The sequence below is a fragment of the Nasonia vitripennis genome, chromosome 5 (genome assembly GCF_009193385.2).
Source record: "Nasonia vitripennis strain AsymCx chromosome 5, Nvit_psr_1.1, whole genome shotgun sequence".
In the NCBI taxonomy this organism is placed as follows: Eukaryota; Metazoa; Arthropoda; class Insecta; order Hymenoptera; family Pteromalidae; genus Nasonia; species Nasonia vitripennis.
Genome location: NC_045761.1, coordinates 27408554 through 27433235, shown reverse-complemented (window position 1 = coordinate 27433235; position 24682 = coordinate 27408554). Strand labels below are relative to the sequence as shown.

General features: G+C 53.2%; 1 protein-coding gene across 14 annotated transcripts in view; it reads right to left on the bottom strand.

Annotated features, from left to right (window-relative positions):
- LOC100117339 (serine/threonine-protein kinase tousled-like 2) overlaps positions 1-24682 on the bottom strand; it is a 37315-nt gene that overhangs the window by 12389 nt on the left and 244 nt on the right. For 4 of the 14 annotated variants that reach the window (XM_031931348.2, XM_008208637.4, XM_001601559.6 and 1 more), the window contains exons 1-2: positions 8985-9697; positions 3953-4144 (exon numbers count right to left, since the gene is read on the bottom strand). In XM_031931348.2, the coding sequence (XP_031787208.1) occupies positions 3953-4144; positions 8985-9134 (342 nt within the window). In that variant the 5' untranslated portion in view covers positions 9135-9697. Of the gene's footprint in view, positions 1-3952; positions 4145-8984; positions 9698-19133; positions 19220-22701; positions 22986-23338; positions 24117-24682 lie in introns of those variants that run through there. The other 10 variants (XM_032600895.1, XM_032600898.1, XM_008208638.4 and 7 more) reach the window with 8 other exon arrangements.

Genomic DNA, 24682 nt, shown 5'->3' with positions numbered 1-24682 from the left:
AAAATTTCAGCGAATCGGAACGAGCGTGAAATTCACGCGCGTAGAAGAAAAACAAGGCGAAAAAAGAATGCACCCATCAGGGAGAAAGAAGGAAAAAATTCGACGCACAACGCGCTGCGGAAGAATCATCGCGAAGAAGAGGAGGAGGAGGTGGAGAAGGAGGTTGCGCGCATCAGTAGTACGAGTCGGGCGCGAGCGAGCCTCTCCCTCTCTCCTAGACCTTGCAATGCCATTCGATCGGTGGCAACGCTCGAGAGGCGCGCGCGCGCGCGCCCGGTACAGTCCGCGAGCAAAGTTCCGTGTACACAGCCGCGCTGAGTGTATGCGAGTGTGACGTGATAGCGTGTCGGCGGCGCTTCCCCCACTCCGCCCTGAGTTGCAGGCACTCACAGTGTTCTGGCTTGGCACTGAGAGAGCCGCCGCGTCATGGGCAAACTGCGGGTGTGATCGTTGAGGCGCCTTTCCACCTGCTGCGTGTGCTCCGATTTTGCTTTCCGCTAGGTTTGCTTGGTATTGCGAGAACTCGCGAGTAGCATCGATGACTTAATAAAATAAGAGAACATACTTGGACAGCCACGAAAAAAAGCAAAACGGAAACGGAGCTAAACTCCGAAACGCAAACGAGTGGAGAAGCGCCTTAACCGGGCCAGTCTCTCTCTCTCTCTCTCTCTCTCTCTCTCTCTCGGCGTGCGCGCGGCCGCCAATAGGTCGCACACTCATTAGCCCAGAGAGTCGTGCGCTCGCGCGGCGACGGCGGCAGCGGAGCTGTATATATACACAGGCTTTCTGCGGCTAGTCGTCCCCCTCCACCGGCGTCGGCGGCGTGCACCGGCTCCGATCAGCTGTTCCCGACCCACGCGGTGTGCGCTCCAATCCCCCCACCAGCGCGGCCGGCTCTACTTCCGAGCGTAGCCGAGTGACGCCGAGAGCTCTCTTGCTCTTCCCCTGTCTCGTTCGCGCTGTGTGCGAGAACGGAGCAACGTGCGCCGATATGCCGAGAGGCCACTGCCACGCGGCTCTCTGTGTACACATTTCGCTCCCTCTCTGGATACTATAGCTCTGCCGCTCCGCTCGGTAACTCGGTTGCGCGCTACGGTTTCCCTACTGCCGCTGCCACCGCTGCTGCTGTGATGCTCTGCGGTCGCGCCGCGCTCGCGGATGCCTACTTGCCTATGACGAGGAGGATTACTGTCATTACTCATTTTTAAGAGCGCGATGCATCGGAATTTACGATTACGCCGCCGCTCGCTTATTTTTCTTTCATCTTCCAAAAGGGCACATATTTGCCGAGGCTTCTCGCACCGGCGCCGCACCCCGTCCGACTGTTACTACTGATAACGTCTGCGTACGTACACATCAGATGTAGAAGGCGTCGCGCGCTTCGGAGCAAGGTCAGGCCGATTCGCCGAGCGCAGTCCGTCTTGCAGATGACAGCTCAGCTGATGATTATTTACGCGCGATGTCCGACTTTATTCCTTCGCGATCGAGAGATTCGATCGTTGCCAGCGCAGGCGTACGCGTATAAATATAGACCTATTTACGCGGCTCGAGGAAGAGCCGTCCGGTGTCGGAAATTTTTCCATCGGCGAATTCCCTCGCAGTAGGCGACGAGAAGAGGAAGCTTCGCGCGCGCGGAAAAAAAAAACTTCGTCGCGAGACGAGCATTTACATCCTGCATTATTCAGCAGCGCAGCGGTGCAGTTATCAATATTTAATACGCTCCGCGAGAGTGTATAAGATGATCCGCCGGCGGGGCGAGGAAAAAAGGTCGAAAATGGCGGATATTCCGCATCCCATATCGCCAAGAAGAGAACATTCTCGGTGTTCTCTCTCTCTCTCTCTCTCTCTCTCTCTTCCTTTTTCTCTCTCGCACTAGCTCCCTCGCGAAAATCCATTGCGTCTGCGCGCGGGCGGGCGGGGGGCGAGAGCGCTTGGCTTTACCTATCGAGCCGCCTCTGTCAACGCTCGCTCTTTCGCGGAGAGAGAGAGAGAGAGAGAGAGAGAGAGAGAGAGAGTAGGTATGTGCCGTATATATAAAGCGTATAGGAGAGCAGGCTCCCCGGCGCGGCGGTCGATTCCCTCGAGCCGACACCCACTGCTATCGTCTGTGTATACTGGGGTGTCGCTAATTTTTCTCCCGGCCGGGCTCGTTAGCCCCCTGATTTGTCGTCGGACTTTTTCGACACGAGCTGTAACGCACCTATACGCGTAAACTCGTCTCGGCTCGTAAACGCGCGGTAAATCTTTCTCGAGAGGTGGAATTCTCCGACGCGCCGCATTGCTCCCATTACAAGAGGAGCTGCTGCACACGCGAGAGAGCATAGCAGCAGCAGCGGCCATTGATGCTTCTCTCTCTCTCTCTCACTCAGTCAGTCACTCTCAGGTTAGGTGTACGGATCCTCCTTCCCTTCCCGCTGGGCAGCAGAGCAGCAGCAGCATTTAAACGGATGCGCGCGCGCCCTCCTGTCACGTGACGCGCGCCGACGACGTGCAGCACACGAAGAAGGTAGCTCTCTCGTATGTATACGTATACGTACGCTGCGTCACGCGCCGATGAATTTTACGCTCTCGGCATGTCGCTTCTCTCTTTCGCTGCCGCTGCCTTTTTTCTCGCCGTCTCTCTCTCTCTCTCGGAAAGCTGCGCGCCTTCCATTTTGGAAAGGCGCCGCAACTGCATCCTCGCCACCGTCGCTCGATTTTTCTCTTTCCCTTTTTTCGAGAGGCCCACGAGTCGAAAAGCGAGATGAACCGTCGTATGTAAAACTCGGATCGGTGAAATCGGTGTAGACTGAGCCGCGTTTAGAAACCACCGTTACACGAGCGCAGCGTCAAAGTTCGCGGCCGGTGATTTCGGTTCATCGACACAACGTCAAAGCCGCTCACGACATGGCGCTGCTTGAGCAATATATAACTCGGCGACTACTTTCTAAGATTGATTCGACGGGCTCTTTATTCCGCGGGCGTCTCTTGCGAAACGAGCCGGCGGCGTTACGAGGATCGAAAGCGTACCTGTTCGAAAAGCGAGAGAAACGGGAGAACAATGCCGCGGACGCATCGTCGGACCAACGGCGCAATTTTCATTCCGCAGGTCCCTAGGCTCGCTTCCGACTCTCTGGATGCGGTAGTTCCGAGCGCGCGTGTATACATATACATTGAGCGATACGGAGGGAAGGGAGAGAGGGAGAGAGCAACCTCGGGAAAAAGCCACCGAGAAATTCCCTAGACTCTTAGCCTGCTTTCGCGCGACGACCCTTTCGCTTGATGCTGCTGCTGCTGCTGCTGCTGACGCCGTTTCGTGCAACGCGCCATATTGTGCACGCGTCGCTCGTTTCCTCGAGTCCGAATCCGTCCCGAAGGCGCCGGTAATCCGCTTATCGATGAGGCTGCATATATATGTGTCGCCGCAGTTGTAACATTCTAAATTCATTAGGATGTCAGGGAAACGGGAAAAATCGTGGGACGCCCGAGCGCGGGAAGAGGTCATCGCTCGCAAGGCCGTTAGCCGCGATGCCGATCTCCTCTGCTATACTGCCCCCACCTCTTACCCTCTCGCGCTCGCGGACCTATAGTGTCCATAGTTTATCGGCATTGTTGCCCGCGCGAGTTAACGTCTATCGAGTATTGATTCGTTCAGACTTACGTTATTGCGATAGCCCGAGGCTATATATACATGCATGTACGCAGTGATCGATCGTGTGTCTAACTCACCTGAAACAGAGAAACAAACGGGAAATTAAAACAAGGCTCTCGGATCGTCACCTTCGTGTGGGGGCGAGAATAATAACGCGCTGAGGAATCGAGTAAGGCGACGGTGAGAGCCGATTAATTTCCCTTCACATCTACATTATAGACTGCATGGGAGAAGGGAGAAATTATCGGCGCGCGAGAGAGAAAGTTTGTCAGAGCTGTGAAGCAAGCATCCGATCGACGGTCACGCAGCATCGGTATATACCTGAGAGAGTTGGCCCTGTGCGTGGCTGGAGGACGAGTTGCGCTGGTGATCACGTGAGGTGGCATTTTCGCGGCGTGTCCAGTCTATTCCCAGGGCAGTCGGCTGCCCGCACCTGACGGCGGCGGCGTTCGGCATCGACGACGACTGACTGTTGTTAAGCGCATTTTTACTCGACGCGTTGCTCTGACCACCCTGCAATGCAGACGACACATACACGTGTTGCATCTTCCCCTCATGTATGAATATGTAGAATCATTGCAACAATACAGAAAAGCGGAGCACTAGCGTACATGTATAAGCGAGCTGCGATAAATTCAAAATGCGATGCCGCATCAGCATGACCACCTCGTCCCCCCGTATAAATCCCATCAAGCCTTGGCCCCGAAAAATATAAGCGCCCTTGCAGCATCAACCAACTGCGAGACTACCCGGTAACCGGGATATACACACACACACATACAGAGCAGTACTGGCGAGCTCCGAACACGTAAGCGCGCGGCGATGTGCATGCGCTGGATAAAGCAGGGACCTGATGCGAGGTTGCGCTGATCGGCCGCGCAAAAAGACTGCCATAGCTCGCTCTCTCTCTCTACGTAGGTATACACACACACACACAGGCAACGAAACTCTCACGAAACGGCTGTGGAATTCGAAGAGCGCCGTGGTTGCAGTGCACAGCCCGGTCGGTAAGAAGACCGCGAGCACGACCTTCGCCCTACGGCACGTGCTCGCGACGACGCAAAACTTCGTTCGCTAGTCTAGCGTAAATGTACTCAAGAAAGGGAATCTCCTAGAGCGTAAGAGCGGCCAAACGGAAAATTTTTTCACAGCCCGTATCGCCGAGGCGTCGATAAGGTTATAGAATGAAAATATTTGCTCGGTGAATAATACGATCCCGCGAGAAAGCCTCAATTGTGTGTGTGTGCGCGAGTGTCCGTGTGTACGGCGAGAGACCAGAGCGAAGAGAGGCACGTCGTCGATATCAGTGGCGCGCGGCGGTGTATCCGAAAGAAAAGGGGCGGACGGTAATGCAGATTGCCGAGCCGACGGAGACGAGTAGATCCTCGCGCTTCGATATACGATTCGCAAGCTATAGTCGAGCGCCTCTTCCAAGGAGCCCAACTCGGCTTTCCAGAACCAGGTTAGCTGCGACTATATAGGCTACCATCGCGTAATCGCGTACGACCAATTGGCCTCGTCATCCACCTATCATTCGGCGCTCCATCTTTTTTCTCTTCGCGCGGCTCTTCTTCTCTCCGCTCGCGCGCGCGCGCCTGTATATACGTATATATACAGACCGACTCGCGTGAATATACCGAGGGGGGAGAGGCGGCCGAAGAAGCAGCAGGATTGACGGATCCAATCGGAGCCCTGCTCTTTTGCAGCAGCAGCGACGAGACGACGGCAACACTGTTTTGTTCTGCAGCGGTGCTCGCTCGCACTGCACTGGCCTTATTCGCGCTAAGAAGATGCTCGCTCGCGGCGCGGATAGTATACGGTAATACAAAAGTTTATTTATACGCGCGCAATGCCGCTGCAGGTAGTCGCGCGCGCGCGCGCGCGAGAGAGAGAGAGAGAGAGACACAAAAGAGGGGGACTGAGTAGTAGGCCTAAACAACGACGTGTCTGTATACACACGTATCGCCGAGCAATGTTATCGATCACGCGTATGTGGTGCTGCACTCGGTGAAAGACGACGACGAGGCTGGCGAGCGGTGGGCTCGGAATAAATTCGCAATTACGTCGATAAAAGCGGCCATCTTATACGTGTATAGCGTGTAGCTCTCTCTCTCTCTCTCTCTCCCTGCACACGTCACGCAAGTTCACGACGACAACGACGACACATCGGATTGACACGCGGCGCTACTTACTCTCTTATGTGCTATACTGCTTTCCGCCTCCGCGGCGGACACTCCCCGCGGAATTACATACGCATATACGTTTACATACAGGTTGTAAAAACGAGCTGTGTAAACTCAAATTGCATCCTGTCAGCTCGCGCTGGCTTTATTGCGACGCTTACACACTCGGAATAAGCCGGTAATTGAAAAGACGTTATAATCGCCCAACCGAGCTGAGTTTGGCAGAAAGTCTTCTTTCTCTCGTCCCAACAGACTCGTATATCGATCTTATCGCCGAGCTGCGGCGAACGTGTTTATATACTCCCGTGTTATATTATATCTATATGCACCGAAATAACGAGCGTATAATGCGCGAGATTGCGAAATATCGCATCGGAGGGAGGGAGGGAGAGAGAGAGAGAGAGAGAGAGAGAGGACGATTAGAATATAACGGCGGGAATAATAATCCGACTATGGCGTCACGCTTATAATCTAAAATGGGTCATCGCTCCTCGATTATATCCGGCAGCGAGCGACCGTTGTTTCTTTTTTTCTCTCTCGGACGACACATTCGGCTCTAGTCGCCGCGCAGTCACAACGATTCTCAAGTTTACGAAGCCAACGGAGGGAAAAAAGAAACCTGACGCCCGATCGATCGCGGGAATTATTTAAACGCGCACGAGCGCTATGTACTATAAGCGACAAAGTTGCAGAGAGACGGCTCGCCTGACATAATCGTTATTCTGGTTCGCGTGAATTTTTCTCTCGTTCGTCGCGATGATAAATGCTCTACCCCGCGCTCGCGCGAATAAGAGGGACACACAGAGATCCCAGCAGAGCTCGCTTCTAAAATTAGCCCGTAACATCGCGGAGCACGGCACACGTCGATAAGAAGGAACGTAGCTCTCTCTCTCTCTCTCTCTCTTTCGCGCTCGCTATATGGTCGGAAGATCACGAGATTCACGTTGCTTGATTTTTCCCCGGCTCGGCTCCGATCCTCGTCGCTCGATTGCCTCGAAAAGGCGAGTACGTTTACTCCTCCTCCTGTGTGTGTGCGCGCGCGCGCGCGTGTACGTGTGTTGTATAGTATCTCTCTTTCTCTCGGCGCGTTCCGTTCTCTCGTATGTACGTAGGGGAGAGAGAGAGAGAGAGAGAGAGAGAGACGAGAAAGAGAGCCAACACTTTTGGAACCGGTAGTAACTAATTAGTCACGCAGACTTGCCGCATAACAGCGGATAGTACGCTTATACGGAGAGAGAAAATCTCGCGTGCGCGTGTATACTTGTAATAGACGATGAAAATGCGAGCGTAGAGGGGGGGGGATATGGGACGTCTTGGAAACAAAGTAGTCGATGACGGACCGTTTCTGTTTTTTGCCGCTGATCGCGAGCCGTACCTCCGACGGACGACAATGCGGGAGTGATGTCACTGCGCGCGTCTGCCTTTATGTATAAACTATCGAATATATAAGTTTTCGCGTCCGAGGCACGGCGCGCTCGATCCTTTAAAATCCTCCGCTCGGCCGTTCTTCGAAACGTCGCCGTGGAGAGAAAGAAGAGAAAGAATAGGAAGGTTACGCATCGAGTCGGCTCTCCCATCGTCCGAGCGACGGAGACACGACCATACTGCACACAGGCCGCGCGAGCGAGCGAGAGAGAGAGAGAGAGAGAGAGAGAGAGAGAGAGGAGAGGTGCACACCTGGCTCTTTAAGGACTGCCTATACATGCGCGTGTTTATCTGCGCGTGTATAAGTCGGTACGTGGCAAAATAGGCGGCGGCGGAGCCCTCTCGGATTCTCTCTCCGTCTCTCTCTCTCTCTCTCTCTCTCTCTCTTTCTTCCCGGACATTCGAGAGTAGATTCCGCAAGCGAAGGTTCACCGGTCGAACCTGCCTGCGAGAGAGGCGAGGCTGCCGCTGCCGCTGCTGCTCTACCTCCCCCCGAGCTCAACTGTCGTGCGCTGCGGGTATGCACGTCGCTGTACGAACGGCTCTCGTGGCGAATTTTCCCTCTCCCGAGGCTTTTCTTTCGCGATGACTCGATGATCCCTCGCGACTCCGTTCGGCAATTTGGAGTTTCGGAGCTCTCAAAATTAATCAGCGAGATGATGTTACTCTTCGGAATAGCAACCGCAAGGGGGAGGGACTGCACCCTGCCGAACTTATCCCGGCGCAGGGATTCTCAACGCGAAATCGGAGCAGAAAAAAGCCACGGATCGCAGACCTAGACCGGAGGAGACCGGTGTGTATACATAAAGAGCTGCTGCTGCTGTGTGTGTGTGGCTGCGCTCTCGTCGGTATATAGCCACTTACTATCGAAAGGATCAATACGGGAGACATGCACCGGCCGCTCGCTTCGTTTGGCCGGCAGCAGCGCAGCGGCGCTCATGAATCTCGAGCGCGCAGAGAGAGAGAGAGAGAGAGAGAGAGAGAGAGAGAGAGAGAGAGAGCAGTGTGGGTCACGCAGCAGCTCGCTCTCTCGGGTATAAGGCGCCGGATTAGATTTTTCCGTTGCCGCAGCCCCGAGAGCTGAGGACGGACGAGAGACAAAGGGATTGGGTTTCTGCTGGCTGCGCGCGAGATGCGCGGACAAAGCGTTTTTCCTTTCGGCATCGTGGAAATTTTCTCGACTCCGTCTTTCGTCGAGCGTTATTATTCTGCTACGAGAGAGAGAGAGAGAGAGAGAGAGAGAGAGTCAAGCGTGTCAAGGTTGCGACCATCCTCCGAGAGAAAAAAAATTCGTGCGGCGATCGATGGGTCGAGATTCGAACGGGCGACTTGCGAAAGCGATCCGGTTGCATAATTGAGGTAAAAAAACGTCGGGGTGTAGGGCAGTCCGAAAAGGCGGAGGGCAGCCGGACTCGGACAACGTCGGTTGCGTGCGCATGCACACAGCTGTGCAATCTCGTGTGTCGCCGCGCTCTCGAGAGCAGCGTAGAGAGAGAGAGAGAGGGGGGGAGGAGAACACAAACTGCCCCCCTCCCGCTCTCGGAGAAAAGCCAGCCAGCCGACTATGCTATGCCGGCCTTATCGCGAGCCTCGACACCTACGTAAATCTTCTCTCTCTCTCTCTCTCTCGGATATTCAGCCATTTTCTACTCTCTCGCTCGCGCGTGTAAACACTCGCGGGGATCAATGGCGGCGCTCGGTGGATCTTTGGATTCCGGAGGAGAGCTATTGCACTTATAACCTACCGAGCCTCGACGTCGACGTCGTCGCTCCGGGATAACGGCGACCGCCTGGGCGGGCCCTCCGACGGCGGCGAGCGTGGCAGCCCCGCCGGCGCCGTGATGGCCCGAGCTGCTGCTGCACACGACGAGCCGTGATTTCCTTCTTATCGCCATTTAAACGTCATCGTTCCTGCTGCCGCCTCGGCTGCCGCTGCTTCACGCACAGGACGCGCGCGACGACGGCCGCGCGGCTTGTTCTTCCTCTTCACCGCCTTGCTCCACATCCACTCGGGTTGCTCCTGCTCATCCGCGAGTCCTCTGCGGTACTCTATCTCTGCCGCCGATTCCCTCAATGTTGCCAGAGAGCACACTACTGCGATGCGTCAGAAGTCACGACTAGCAGACGAGCACAAATTCACTACTGCTGCACATCACCGTCGGATAGAGAGAGAGAGAGAGAGAGAGAGAGCACACACGGTTCCGCACTCGCCGGTCGACTATATCGACGCGCCGTGCTTATGACCTGCGAGCGCGAGAAATAAGAGCGACGAAGCAGCGGGCTGGAAGGAAAGAAAGAGCGTTTCCCCTCCGCCCGTCCCTGTCTCGCTGTCTGCGTCTGTCTCTCTCTCGCTCGCTCTTCGCGCGCGGCTATAGCGTATTACGCGCTGTGCAGGGGACAGAGAGACCCACCGCTCGACTGCCGACGATCCCGTCCACGCGGCCGAGACACAGCCTGAGCACTGGAAAATTTTGCGCTCGAAGCACGGCGCTCTGCGCTGCGGCCGCCACCGCTACCGCTCCGACCCTCTCTCTCTCTCTCTCTCTCTCTCACTCTCGTGTATACGTGCTATATTCCTTCGTTGCCGCTGCCGCGCTACTATACAGATATGTACGTGCACACGGATGCGTGCGAGAGAGTGCTGGTGTGCGGAGAGCTCGCTTCTGCGCCCGGCCCCCGGAACGTGCAGGCAAAAGACGCGATATACATGTATATATATATAGCCGGTCACGACACCGGCGCAGCGCTGGCTTTGTTCGTGTGCGCCCGTTGCCGAGGGCTGCGCGGAGGAAGGGAGGCAGTGCGCGAGTCGTCTAACGCGCTCTCTTCCGCACACGGACACTGCCATGCAGTACACTGTCTAATAAGTGTATAAGCGCTCGCCGGTCACGGCTGTTTATGAAACGCGCCTGCGAGAGAGCACCTGCACTGCTCGGAAAGTTCGACTCGATAAACGTCCTTTACGAGGGCATTTAATTACGCGCATGGGGGCTCGTAAAGTTCCCGCTGCCGGCGCTGTTCCGATTTGTTTATATACTCACTCTCATCGAGCGCGAGCGACGGCGAGTTGGCACGAGAACCGGCTCTCGAGGCGTCGTCGCCGATTGAATCAAGATGATAATAACGCGCGCGGTGTAATCAAGGGTTGAAATCCCTCTCTCGCGCCCGGCGGTTGTGCTGCAGTCGAGCTTTCTCTCTCTCTCTCTCTCTCTCTCTCTCTCTCTCGCACTCGCACTGGCGTTCCGAAAGCCATCTGGAACGAGCTGAGACTCTACCTACATAACATCCGCTCGCGCGAGAGAGGGTGAGGTTCGGTTCGGCAGTGCAGCGGCAGCATCATCGCTCCGCTCAATTATGCCTCGGCGCGTGCACTCGTTACCGCCTCCGCAGAGAGCCGAGTCTCCGGACGGTATGCGAGCAGCAAAAATAGCACCGCCGGAGACACTCGGCTCGGCCGTTACGCCACTGCGCGTCTGGCGTCTTTTTTTCTCGGCGACCGTTTGCGTGCGTTAAGCAGAGAGCTCGGTTACCGACATCCGAAAGGGTTGCCGCGGAAAATCCTTTCCGTCCATCGGCTTTAAGAAGCCGCCGGGCCCGAGTCTCGTTGCTCCGCACCTGCAGATCAGTAGCGCAGCCCTATCGCTCGTTACTCCCGCGCGAGTCGCTTCACGGGGGGGGGGGGATAGTCGGCGGCGGCGGCGTCGTCCACCGCAGCGTATCCGAGTCAAGCAGCCCCCGAGCTTGTAAACCGCTCGAAGGCGAAATTTATAAGGCGTTATGTTGTGTAGACTCGCCGCCTCCTTTTCCTTTTTTGAGCTACAGCTACGCGCGCATACAAATGAAGGAAAAATCGGTTGGGCAGCTCGACTCTCCCTCACCTGTTGCACCTGTCGGCACCTGCAGGTATACGATTAGGGCGAAGAGAGTGGCGGGGAAGGGAGACTGTGCGAATAATCCCATTGTCGTCAAGAGAGTGTACACGAGTATCGGCAAACGTCCTTGAGACCGGCGGGGCGAGCTTCTTTGACTCGGCTCGAAAAATCGCGCTTACTTCTCTCTCCATCTCGCTCGGTCCTCCCGCATTGCATAACGCGCGAATCTCGACAATGCCTGCGTATATCTTTTCCTTCCTCCGCCATTATGGCCTACCCTCCTGCGATGTACAAAGCCAAAGGGGGGGGGGGGCAGACGGCTCGGCAGAGCCCGCGCGCGAGATGTTACAAAATCTCTTTCTGCGCATGTGCCTCGATTATTCGAAGCAGTGTCGTCCCCGCGTACACGTGTACAATGGGTCACGAGGCTCTCGCGAGACGTTAAATTCGGTAGCCAACCGCTACGGCTCTACCGATATGACAGATCTACCTTTATGAAAGCGTGTATTTAAAGACGGCTTCGAGATACCCTTCTTCTTCCTCTTCGTCTTCCTCCTTCTCTTATTTTCGAGAACTTGGACACCGACGTCTGGACTTGGCTGCTCTGGAGTTTCTTTTTTATCGACGCCGGCAAAGAGTCCGCTCGCTCGCGCGCGTACACGCACGCACACACACACACACACACACACACACAAAGCGAGATAACTTCAGGGTCTGTTCTAATTTTACACGCGATGAGTGCGCGATTAAACTTTCTGCGCGACGCTCCGTGCCCGCTGCTCGGGACTTCATTGTTATGCTATCGGTATTTGCGCCAGCCTTGAATCGAATATTTCGATAAACGCGGCTTATTTTTCGACTCTGCCGCACACATAACGCTGCAGTGTAGTGTTTTCAAAACGCTTCTCCGCCGAGATTCGCCGCGCGTTTTCGACTCGTTAATCGCGTTCCCGATAATCCCGAAACGCGAGGCGCAGTTCGCACATAAGATTCGTTTTCTCTTCCGTTCGCTCGCTCGCCTGTCGGAGTTGCGTAAGCATATAACATAATCCGCGGCTACGTCCTACGTTGCGCAACGCCCCTTTGACACGAAATGCAATTGACAATGAAACAATGGCCGCCGCTATTGGTCGAGTTCTCGTCGCGCGGCCGGTGCGAATACTCGAAATTTCTCGAATGGCTGGGCTGATGCGACGAGAGGTGTGTTATATTGATACGCGGATCTTGGATTCGGATGTCACCTCCAGAAGGTATAGCGTTCAATCGGCGCTGACGGACAGCGAAACAAAAGCGTCGCGGGCAAAGACACGGAGAGCAGCAACAAATCGAATCCTCGCCTCAGCGCCGCATATAGAATTCCAACGAGTGCAGCGTCTCTGCCTCTCCTCCTCCTCCTCCTCCTCCTCCTCATCCTTGTCGGGGAACAGAGGCGTAGACTCGCACGCGAGCATCGCTGCAGCCCAAAGAAGAAAAGCGCATCGCTGCTGCTCCTGCTGCATCAGCTCTCGGAGCGCAAAGGGCAGTGGCGTAGGCGAGAGAAACAGGTGGAAGCAGCGGCGGAAAGAGAACCAATGGCGGCGTGTCGCCGCCGCGTGGTTAAGCGTATTGATCCCAATCACAAGGATGTACACCGCGAGAGGGAGAGAGTGAGAGAGAGAGAGAGTGAGTTTCAACGGCGCTGCAGCTCTTCTCGGTACACCCGCACCGACCGGAACCACGATGCTCCCCGAAAAGAAGCCTCCTTCCCCTATGAAATCTCGATTATAATCGCGCGTCAAAAGTCAAATCCGCGCGCGCGAGTCCCAATTACATCGCGCTCTCGCACTTGAGAGGCGCGGCTGCAATGGCGCTCGTCGTCGTCGAGCACACAGAGCGTTACGTGCGCTCCGGTCGTTCACCGCCGCGCTGCTGCTGCTGCTGCTGTGTACAAGCCGCGGGAATTCGCCACCGCCGCATCGACTAGAGGGACTTTCGCCGTGGATATGTTCTACGTGTGTGTGTGTCGTGTGCACACTCGTACTGCACATATGTATGCCCCGTCGCTCGAGCTCCTTTTTCGAGCAGCCTTTTCGCTGGGGATTCTAAAGCTCTCGTTAGGTATTTCAAAGAGACGATTCGACTCGTAATCGAATAGTGCGTCACGAGCAGTTCGCCGCCTTATCACGAGAGAGATAAGGGGAAAAACGCATCCGCCGAGCTGCCGATTGTGTATACGCCGGCTGTTTTGTAATCCGCGCCGCCAATTGTGCTCGCTCGCTCGAGATTAAGGAAAACAAAATGCGAAGGTCACGTATGCTTCGGAGTCAATATTTGCGGTTCGATACACACACGCAGCGCATGTTCCGTCGCCTTATCGCCCAATTACGATTTTTTTCATTCAAACATGGACGCCTCGACCTATTACGTCGAGGGTCTGCACTTTTCGACTCCGACAGCATAATCGCGCGCGCTTCCCTCACGAGCTGCCCGGTGCAAGCCCTGAGCCAATAGCATCGGGACGCAGACCTCTGCTACATTTTTTACGCACAGCCCGAAATGTCGTATGCGTACACACTCGTTACGCAATGCCCTTCTCGCGGCGAGAGGCAATTAATCGGGGCGCGCGCGCGTGTGCAGTGTGTAGCGAGAGAAAAAATCCGGCAACATTGCATAGGCGTAGTCGCGGCGGCGAGGATTTCCCTTCGCATCGATCGCGAAAATCGTTCCGTGCTAATTACCGGCGGATGCGTTAGCGGAGATGCCTCGCAGTACGTATACGCAGTACACGTGAGCTGCCGGACTTTCTAAATGCGTATACGTTACATACGCGCGCGAGCGTATTATACAGTGAGCGGATTGCGGAGGAAGATTGTATTATGTCGAATGGCCGCGATTTTCGGACGAAGACATCGCTTCAAGCGGCAACTGTAATATCGGCAAGAGCTGAGCAGCTACTTATAGCTATAGAACCGGCAACGTCGCCTCGACCCGCATAGCTACGTAGTTCCTTCCGACGTAGCGTCGCGGCGAAGCTACCAGTGCCTGTAATCGCGGTGAAATCTCATATCGAGTACTGATTCGATTGATGAAACGCGCGACGATGAAAAATTTACATCAGGCATGTTGGTGGCGGCCTTCGAGGGTATCCCGGCCATACTAATTCGATTTGGAAGCGCGACGACGAACCCGCTGCTGCGAGAGAGATACACGTCTGCGCGCTCGAGCTTCGCGGAGCTTTAATTTTAGACGGCGAGAGATGATCGATACGGGACAGGAGAGAACGCCGTCGTCGTCGGCGTCGTTGCGTTTGATTTGCGATTAGACTCGCTGCTGTTTTTCGGTTGTTTGCTCGCCGTCGGCTTTAATCGCGGGAGCAAATCTCGCCTCCGCAAGCCCATCGACCGAGAAATCGCGGACGCGCCTCCGATGCTCCGACTGAGAGAGAGAGAGAGAGAGAGAGAGAAAAAACGTCGCAGCGAACAGACGAGAGGAATCGGATCGAAGGCAAGCCGCGACCTTCGTCTCTCGGAGCTCGCGCGAGCTACTTCGTGCACACAGTCACACACGTGCATAAGCGCGAGTCGAGGCCATAGATGGGCAGTTTTCGCGTTGCCAGGCCACCGCTTGCTCGCGACCTTTGCACGCGTTTGAAGTGCGCGCGAAATTCAAAAAATTCGAGCGTTATCGCGCCACTCGACGGAATGTCACGCGTATACTTTGAAAGGCGAGCTGTTGATATATATAGTTACGTGTCTCGTGGAATTAGAAAGTACAGCCGTAGTTTTCGGCTACGCTCTATAAATGCCACCGTAGTTTCTCATTGCGGCCCGAGCTGCGCGTTAAAAATACGATAAAGTAGCTCTCGACACGTCGCATCGCGGCAAATCACCGAACGGAAAGCAAGAGGCGTATAAATAATAATTTTCCTACGGCTCCTACAGTATACGGCACGCGAAATTCTCTCCGGCGCAGATAAGATAGCGGGGCGCTCACGTGACTAATCGCCTGCTGTGCATTGTGCCGAGGAAAAATAACTCTCGAGAGTCAGTAATACACCGATCCGAAAATCGGCTTCGAGCGTGTGTCTCCAAGAGCATCGGCGCAGTATATCTCTCCTGTACAAATCCGCACTATTAATAGAGCCTATTAATAGCCTCCTCGTGCACTAGATGGGAGGGGATGGGTATATCCGAGTAGGATGCCGCTGCCATGGAGACCATTGCAGCTACCGCTGCTACTCTAGTTTGTACGCACACCTTGCGTTTAGAGCTAGCCTGCTGGTCGATAATATCAAGGAGGAGACTTCTTGTGTCCTGTGCCCCCGACTCCGCCGGTTTGCGCAGCCGGATTTGTGTAACCGATACTCCCGCTCGTCTAATAGAGAAAAATTCCCGGTGCTCCGAATGAGCAAACATGGCGGAGGAGGTTTCCGCCATGTTGGCCACAACAGCATCCGAAAAACCAGCCCCTCGCGTCCCGATGCAGTCGGATCGGACGAAACGAGGAAGAAAGTGCAGCAGCACCAGGACAGCGAGGGGGGGGGGCGGAGGGGGTGTGGATGAGGAAAATATCTCGAAAGAGAGCGCAGACACACAGGCTGATCCCCTCCCTTGCCCTTTACCCTTCCTTCCTTCCTTCCTTCCTTCGCAGAGCCGCCCCCGCCGATGCGCGATCGATAATACGCGGCGCGCACTGCACCGCTAGAGTGAGAGAGCGCTCTCGCGCTAAATACTGCATTACTTTGCGCGACCCGGCGCCCAGTGGCGCCGCGACTACGTCGAGCGGAGAGAGACGCCTGCATGTTTCACGAAAGAGAGGACCTAGGCCAAAGTTGAACTGCGCGCGAGCGCCGGAGTTGGCGTGACCGCGAAAACTTATCGAGAATTAGCGGCTTCTTTTTTCCCCCCCCTCCAGCCTCCGATGTATCCTTTCGCAAGCTCGAATCGTTATCGCCTCCTGTATACTATTCTCGAATACAGGTGATTATTATTGAGAGCTTTCGGAGCCATCGAGTATTTTTCCAGCATTGATTCTACGATCGGACCGCTCTTTTCACACTAATTGAGCGAGCGACGGCTAAACACTTTTCAAACGTATTTGTGTATTCTTCGTTTGGTTATTACAGAAGAGAAAAATCGCGTGTTTGTCCAGAGTCGTGAAGTAATCGATAAGAAAAACGAGCGCGGTTAGCTTATGGAAATGAGATAAGGTACTCGCGCGGGCGGGCGGGTGTCTCACTCTCTGCCTGACGGAGTTAACACGCGCGCTTATATAGCCTTCGAGAAGAATGACACCGCGACTGCTCGTCAACGATATGTTTGCCGTGCGGTTTCATCGTTCGTTTGTCAGTCGGTCTTTAAAAAAATTATTCTCAATATATTGCTCCCTTTTCCAAAGAAACGCGCGTTAATCTTAATAGCCCGCGACAAGAACGAGCTTGATTTCGTATTTACGTCAGAGCCGAGCGACGTGTATAATTATTTAATTCCCAATCCGAGCGTATGCGCATAAACTCGCGCATATTCAATCGAAAGTCATTACTTGCTGCTGCGACGATATTATGAAAATCATTCGCTGTACGAAGAAGCCTCCGTCGAAGCGCGTCCTTGACTCGTGGAACCTTTTCCTGCGTTAATAAACGACGCGTCATATACACGTATACGAGATTAGCGACGACGTCGCGCGTGTACAGCACACATTTGCTATCGATCGATTTACCTCGCATTTAGTGCGGGGAAAGAAGAAACGGATTATGTCGCGGTTTAAAGCTCCGGGCGAGCTTTAACATGGCCGTTCGATTCTCTGATGGAGAAGAAAATATGAGCGTATGTACATATAGTGAAAGGGTCGTCAACCCGAGCGAGAAGGAAAAAATTCATCAGACGGCAGAAGCCAGGCCATTAGCATTCCAGCGAACGCATCAATACCCACACACTCGGCCCAGCGCGGAATCCTCTGCGTCGACTCGCCAGCAGCAGCAGCACAGCGTTTCCAGGCCGAATCCTCGCGAAAATTTCGGAGCAGCCTTTCCCGCCCACCCACTACAGCGGCAGCAGCAGCAGCTCTCCACGTAAAGCAGCAGCCGGCTGTCCGTTCCGATCGATCCGCCCGTGGCGGAGCTTGCTCGGTTCTATCTCTCTCTCACTCTCTGTGTGTCGGGTGTGGAACGCGGACGAGCGAGAAACTCCGAGAAAATAACTAATGGCCGAGAGAGAGAGAGAGAGAGAGAAGGGGTAGAGCTACCGCGCGCGGCTGGGCGAGAGACACTGCGGGAGAATCGAGCTCGCGACGAAGGGCGGCTCTCATGCCGCTGCTGAGAAGACGAAGCTCTGCGCTGACTAGAGACGGAAGACTGCCGAGAGAGCGTCTCGTGAATATTGGACCGGAAGAGGAACCATTTTGTTTTTGCCCTTTACATGTAGCCGCTGCGCCTCTCTCTCTCTCTCTCCCGATGAAACGAAAATTTTTTCCCGGCGCAGAGCGAGAATAAAAAATCAGCGCGGCTACGGACTCGAGAGGGAGAGAGAGAGAGAGAGAGAGAAAAGTCGATACACAGCAGCAGAGCTGGGAACAGGCCGGTGTGCGCTGGATAGGAAAAGATGGCCGTGTGGCATAGAGAGTGAGAGAGAGGACGGGTAGCAGCAAGACTGCAACGGCGGTGCCAGTTTCCAAGCATCCCGCACCGCCGCCATCGTATATTCAGCCGCGCGCGTGCACACCTACACATCCTCTCTCTCTCTCTCTCTCTCTCTCTCTCTCTCTCTCTCTCTCTCTCTCTCTCTCTCTCTATGTACGTGCATTCGCGGAAGGTTCAACCGAGAGAGAGAGAGAGAGAGAGAGAGAGAGAGATTCTTCTCGTACGCGCCGCAGGAAATTAAATAAAATTAACGGCGCACGCATTGAATGGGATTGTTTTCGTTATACCCTCGATACGTACGAGTGTGGAAATTGAATCAGCCGCCGCTTATAGTATAAAGCACGAGCGCGAAGGGTGAGGCGTATTTCGTCGGCGGCTCTACACACTGCAGCGCTCATAATAGATATACGTGGATAGATACGTCGATACGTACACGTTGCAGTTCTCGGAAGGCGGAGGGCGCCATGAAAAAAGAAAGAACACACGTTGCGTTATACTCGTATAGTCGAGAGAGAACTTCCGAAGCGCTGAAAATTCTCTCTCTCTCTCTCGACTTGGCAACCGCGGGGGAGTCGCCGCGCGCGCGTGAGGGATACTTTTCGCGCTCGCGGTCCTTGCTCCCGCATCGACGAGGAATGTGTATAATACGTGTCTCTTTCTCTCTCTCTCTCGCTCTCCCCCGCCAACAACAAACTTGGCCTCATGCAAATTGCCCCTTCGGCTTTTGCTCTCTTTTGTTCGCTCTCACGACGTGGCTCTCTGACGACGCGAGCGCACATTCGTCGATCGATAAGTACAACGTAGAGGCTGCTTAACATATCGCGTGCTGCTTGCTACTTTTGCGCCGGATGCAGCTTTCTGTGCGTTCGCGCGCGACATTTTCATTGTTCATTTCGAGTTCACGCTTGTAACGCTGATTTTCGGAAGGATCGATCGATGGGGGGAAAAGCGGTGGAAATCCGAATTAATCGGCGAATATAGAACAAGAGGAAAAGGCCGGCAGTGCAGAGAGCGGCGACAGCGCGGAGCTCCCGTTCGCTTTATCATCCGTCGAGGTGGGCCGCCGGAGAGCTAGCGGAGCAGCCTATAGCAGCTATACGTAGCAAGAGCGCGCACATCGCGCGGGGGAAGAGAGGAGAGGACTTTCCTTTTCTCTTCGCGGCGCAGCGCGGCATGACCGTCCGAGTAGCCAAGGCCGCCGACGCGCCCCCGCGCGATTACGCCTCAAACTTGCCTTTTTCTCTCTCTCTCTCTCTCTCTCTCTCTACCACACGCGTGTAATGCGTACGCTGATTTTTCAGGATTTTTTCGAGCCGCACCTGTTCTCGAGCTCACACACAGCGCAAGCACAAGGGAGAAGCTTATATTGAGCGACGCTACAAGAAAACAAATAGGCATAAACTCACCCTCGCGCCGAGAAAGCGGGCCTCCAGCAACTCCTGCTTCCTGGGGTCCAGGGTGGCCTGAAACTGCTCCATCTTGACGCCAGCGCCTGCAACATCCAAACAAAGCACCTCGTCATCATCCTCCTCTTCTCATTTAATTTTCCGAGCCATCGGCATGATTTTTCCGAATCGAAACTACTTTCAGCCTAGGTCGACCGGCCCCGCGCATACACGTCACGAGATAAGAGAGTTACAAAGTCTGATAGGAGAGAGCGAGCGAGACGATCGCCGTAGAGACAGCACAACAAATATGTGGAACGGCGGCGTTCTGGAACGCGTCCAGAACTGCTCTCTGCGAGTCACACTCGCACGCGCGCCTTGCGAATAAGGGAAAATAAGCTTTTATCGCGCGGGGCTGAGGGCGTCGGAGGAATTTTTAATTAATTCTTACGGGCTCTTTTTCTGCAGCTTTATTAGCGAAGGTTTATGAATTTTTTATCGCCGCTCGAGATACTTAAAGGCGTAAGCAAAAAGAACCGAATTTTAATCGGGGAACTCCATCACGAAGATTACAGCCGACAACGAAGCATCGCGGCAATATGATTAATCAGTCAGAAAGCTTTTTTCGCTCGATAAACAAACGACCCCGGCAACTTTAGGGAAAACCGCCGTAACAATACACACACATGCCGACCTATTCACCGCAGCAGCAGCAGCAGCAGCAGCGGCGGCAGCAGTTTCCAGGACCTATCGATTCGCCGCTGGGTCGAGACGTATACGATCCATCCACTGCTGCGCTGCGAAACGCCATGCGAGCCGTGTGGGCACAGCAGAGACGCATACATATATACATAGACGCCTGCACCGCCCGGCTGCTGCTGCTGCTGGCTGTCCGAGATACTTTGAACGACGAGAGAGGACGCGAAAAGTAGGCCGCCAGAGGTCCCCACCCTGTGTGTGACGGTGCTCTCTCTCTCTCTCTCTCTCTCTCTCTCTCTCTCTCTCTCTCTCTCTCTCTCTCTCTCTCTCGCACATCATCGGGGGGAGGATCGTGCGAATCGTTATGGGATCGATCTAATAATTGCGCTGCTCCGATTTTCCAGGGGTGACAGTTGCGCTTAAAACACCGCTATGGCCGAGAGAGAGAGAGAGAGAGAGAGAGATTGTGCCCGACTTTTATTGTCGCATACGCACGCGCGCGAGTCAGCGTTTCTTTCTTTTCCGGTTCTCTCACTACGCGCTATACTACCGTATACCAGGTGCGGGGCACGCGCCGCCTTTTTAAAGTCTCGTTATATGCGCCGCAGAGGCTCCAGATCGTGGCTGCTGCGTTTCGGGAAAGGAGCCGTGTACAGTATCATGGGGATTAATTGTTATTATACGCCGGGAGAACTCGAGAATTTTACGAGCTGCTTAGTGCTCGAGAAACACATTCCGCGAGCCGGGGACTTTTGATTCCGCGACACGGTCTTTGCTTTTACGAGCTCACAGCGGAAATCCGAGAGCACGAAATAACGAGCGATAAAGTCGATTGATAATTACGATCCACCCCCCCCCCCCCCCCCCGAGAGAGCAAAAACAAATCTCCGAGAAGGAGAGGGAGCTCGCTGCGGCAAAAGAGGAGGAAAATGGAGGAAGCGGAACGCGCCATGTGTGAATTCCGTTGGCTTTCTCGCCCGCCACTGGTCTGCCGCGAGATGCAGCCAACCAGCAGCAGCAGCAGCAGCAGCAACGACCGACGACTTATTCCGGCAAAGCCGAGGTAGTAATGCCGCTCCGAGAAAGAGAGATATGCTGCACCGCCCGCGCAGTGCCGGACTGATTGAACCGGGGGCCGAGAGACTTTACTCGTCCGAATGCCTCTTTGAATATTCAAGCTCGATTGGAAACCGTACACTTTTGGACAATGTTCCCCAAAGAGCTCATTCGAAGAAACATAACAAAGTTCACCTCCACGGCCGCAAAGGTCTCGTCTCGACGTTTCCATTGCAGCAGCGGCAGCAGCAACGCCTCGACCGCGACACTTTGTCCAGCGATGCCGGTTTGCAAACAAGTCCCGCTCGCGCTGCAGCAGCAGCAGCAAAAAATAAGAAGAGCCATACCGACGACGTAAAACTACCGAGGCGAGCCTTGAAGCACATATAGGCGTTGCCTGCAGCAGAGAGCAGCAGCACTCGATTATTCGAAGCTCGATCGAGGAATAATAGAGGCGGCTGCAGCTGCGCTCTGATGCTCTTTTTCGTCCCTCCTCGTCGTAGTCGTCGTCGTCTCTCGATCTCCTGCTATATAGGATACATAGGATGATGCTTGAAAGAGAAAGAGAGACACGGGCGCGTCGCCGCCTCGCGCTTTATAAATAGATCGGAAATAATGCGACCTCGGAGAATTCGTGTACGGGATTTAAGTGCGAGAGACACACACCGACCGAGGCCTCTCTCTCTCTCTCTCTCTCTCTCTCTTTTGGAGATGAGGAGTCGATGTCTTCGTCGAGACGAGCGCTGCTGCAAGCGAGATTAGTTGCTTAGGCTTTACGCGCTTATGAGACGATTTTAGAGCGGCTTTTATGGAGTTGTATTTATGTAATAAAGATCGGATCGTCTTGTTTTTGATTTATTAATCGAAACTTCATTTCAGCTGTCTTCGGAGTTATATGCGATTTTGCGGAGACGCTTCAATTTGCTTGAGAGATAAGATAAATCTACGGTAAATAACGAGTCGTTTTCCCCAATTATTGAGCGATCATTATTTTTGCTTTAATAATATAAAGACTTTTACTGCACGTCGGCGGCGGCGTTAGGCGGTTTTATTCTTTATTCATCGTTTGTTAAAGCGCGATTTTATATGCGCTATCTAATGCGAGCTCGTGAAAATCAAATGTCTTGTTGGAATGTTAATTCATAAGTAATGTACTTTGTTATAGAGTTGCTCTACTACCGTGCATTCGCGTTAATCGTTAAATCTTATTATGTAATGAGCTGGGCCATATGCACCTTATCCAGATTATACACTTAATGTTTCAGTATAGCTTGTTATATGTTAATGGGGTGCACGATAAAACCCTCATCAATTGAACAAACATCATAATCTGGTCAGAATTTCGTGTAGAGAAGCTGTGCATAATTAAATTCTAGATGGAACATAACGATTCTCTATAAACACTGTTTCACTGACATAAAGCTACCAAGATGTTTGCTTTCACGCTATCTTAATATTCGACATGAGTTGATGTGTTAAATTTAGATTCTTTATTTACATATCTTCTCAAACGTGAGACTTTGTTTCATTCCTGAATTATTTCCTTCAAAGCTTGCACAGGAGTTGAGAACACTTTAAAACTAATACGTTATAGGAATGCAAGCTTGAATAGAGCAGCACTATTGATTTTCAAACGATACACAGTTTCTCTACTACTCTAGAATTTACTTGTTTGTGTCTGGCGTTTAAAATTTTCATCGGTTACTTAATGAATATTGTATCGGAAATCTTGCAACCCAACAACAGAGTACCAAAGCTCTTAATTTTCCTCTGTTAGTCGAGGAGTAAACCAGTCACCCAGCAGAGCCACAAATGTTTATGTTTATGTACTCACCACCACCAGAATTCCAACAATTCTCAGTCATCCCTGATTATCCATCTGCACTCTTGGCACTAGATTATAATCACTAATAATTCAAGTCTGTTCTTGATTAAATCACATAAACACAAATTTCCATGGTGAAGGCCCTTGTCATGCGAGCACTTTTGGACAGCCTGCTGGACAGGTCAGACATCTTCCACCGAGGCAGAGTAAATTTCACTCTGAATCGCATAGGCTGATGCTCAGATCCAAATTGGAGCACTCGTCAGGTCCTTGTCAATTCGGCAAGCACTCAACTAAAATCAAGAGATCACAATCTTGACGTATGGTATCAACGGTCAGGAACTTATCTTACGATTACTCTCTCAAAAAAATAACAGGAATTATTTTTAGCCACTCAGTCAACCAGCCCCGCGGTATTGTCTCGGAAGAAAAGACCAGCTCAATCAGAGCTCTAAACTCGATATCTAGAAACGGACCAGCAAAATTGGAGAGAACCTGCTACGACCGCAGGCATTTTGTGAAATCAGAGCAGAGAGCGAGAGAGAGAGAGAGAGAGAGAGAGAGAGAGACTGGAGAAGAGACATCGCGCTTCACGATCATGATGGCTACGTGCGATGCGACGTCTGTGTGTAAGTGGCTAAGGTACCTGTTGTGTGCGAGAAAAGCCGTCACCGCCGTTTATCGCTCGGTTCTCCTTCAGCAGCCGCTGTTCCACCTCCGAGTGTGTTTTCGCGATCCTGGAGGCAGTCCCACACGCCCCGCGTATACTTTCCAATTGTCGCACTCGCGAGAAAATGAAATTAGGTGTGGGTACACCACTTACTACTCAAGCGAGCGAGAGAAAGACGAAGAAGAAAAAAGAGGAGGCGGCGCGCGCGTACGGCCGCTCGTTTACGTAGGTACACACTCCTGCCTGCTGCTACTCGATCAGCTCCGCTTGGATTTTGAGGTTATTTTCGCGGCGATGCAAACGAGATTATTTGTTCAGTCTTGCCTCGCCCGAGGACGCGGAGCGAGAAAATGTCGAAAAAAAGTGACGCAGGCGAAATGCGCTCCACTCTATGCGTCTTTCTCTCTGTTAAGTATACTCGCGTGTTTGTGTGCACAAGTCGACTTCGGTAATCCGCGACACACTTCACTCGCTCGGTCTCTCTCTAGCCGCAGCAGCGCAGTCAGCAGCGCACCGCACTAATAAAACGCCAGAATTACTTGTCAGTCTTTACCGATAAGAAAATAGCTTCTTTAAATGCCGTTAACCTCAAACTCAATACTGCGCTCCGAATTATCCTCACCTACCTATATTATGCTACGCACTGCAGTGGACTTTTCGAGCGAGAAAATCACCTCGGACTGGAGAAAGAGATACGTCCGAATGCTACTCTCAGCACGACGAGATATATCGATAATGGTGGAGAGCGCGGGCGGGCAGGGGAGGGGGGGGGAAAGAGTCAGATTATGCAGGAGTCGGAAAAGCGGAAACGGAAGTCGGCGACTCACTTCAGGCCGATGCCGAAATATATATATACACACGCATACACGTGCCGCACTAGTATTGTATATGTGTATCGAAATATGCTTCGGAGCGCGTAAACAGGTATGCGAAGTGACGGCTAATAAAAATCAACTGAAGGTAGTAGCGAGCGAGTGAGAAAGAGAGAGAAAGAGAGAGTAGCGATATAATGCGCGCGCACGATCGCGCAAAATGTGCATTGTGCACAGCTATTAATGCGTAAAATTGTCCCATTACTCTGATTTAGAGGCGGTTAATGTTAGCTCGCGCCCCCGCCGATACTCCGCTGAACCACTTGCCGACTTCAAGGGCGCGCTTCTTCTTGTTGAAATTTGATATTTTGATTATGGAATCCGGACTTATTCTTATTGTGGATATTATGATCGATTATCCGTTTTCTTTGCGGATGAATGAAAGAGTTGAGCGCGACGACGAGGTTATGTTGACATTTTAATTTTTGCAGTGGGTGTGTAGGAAAAT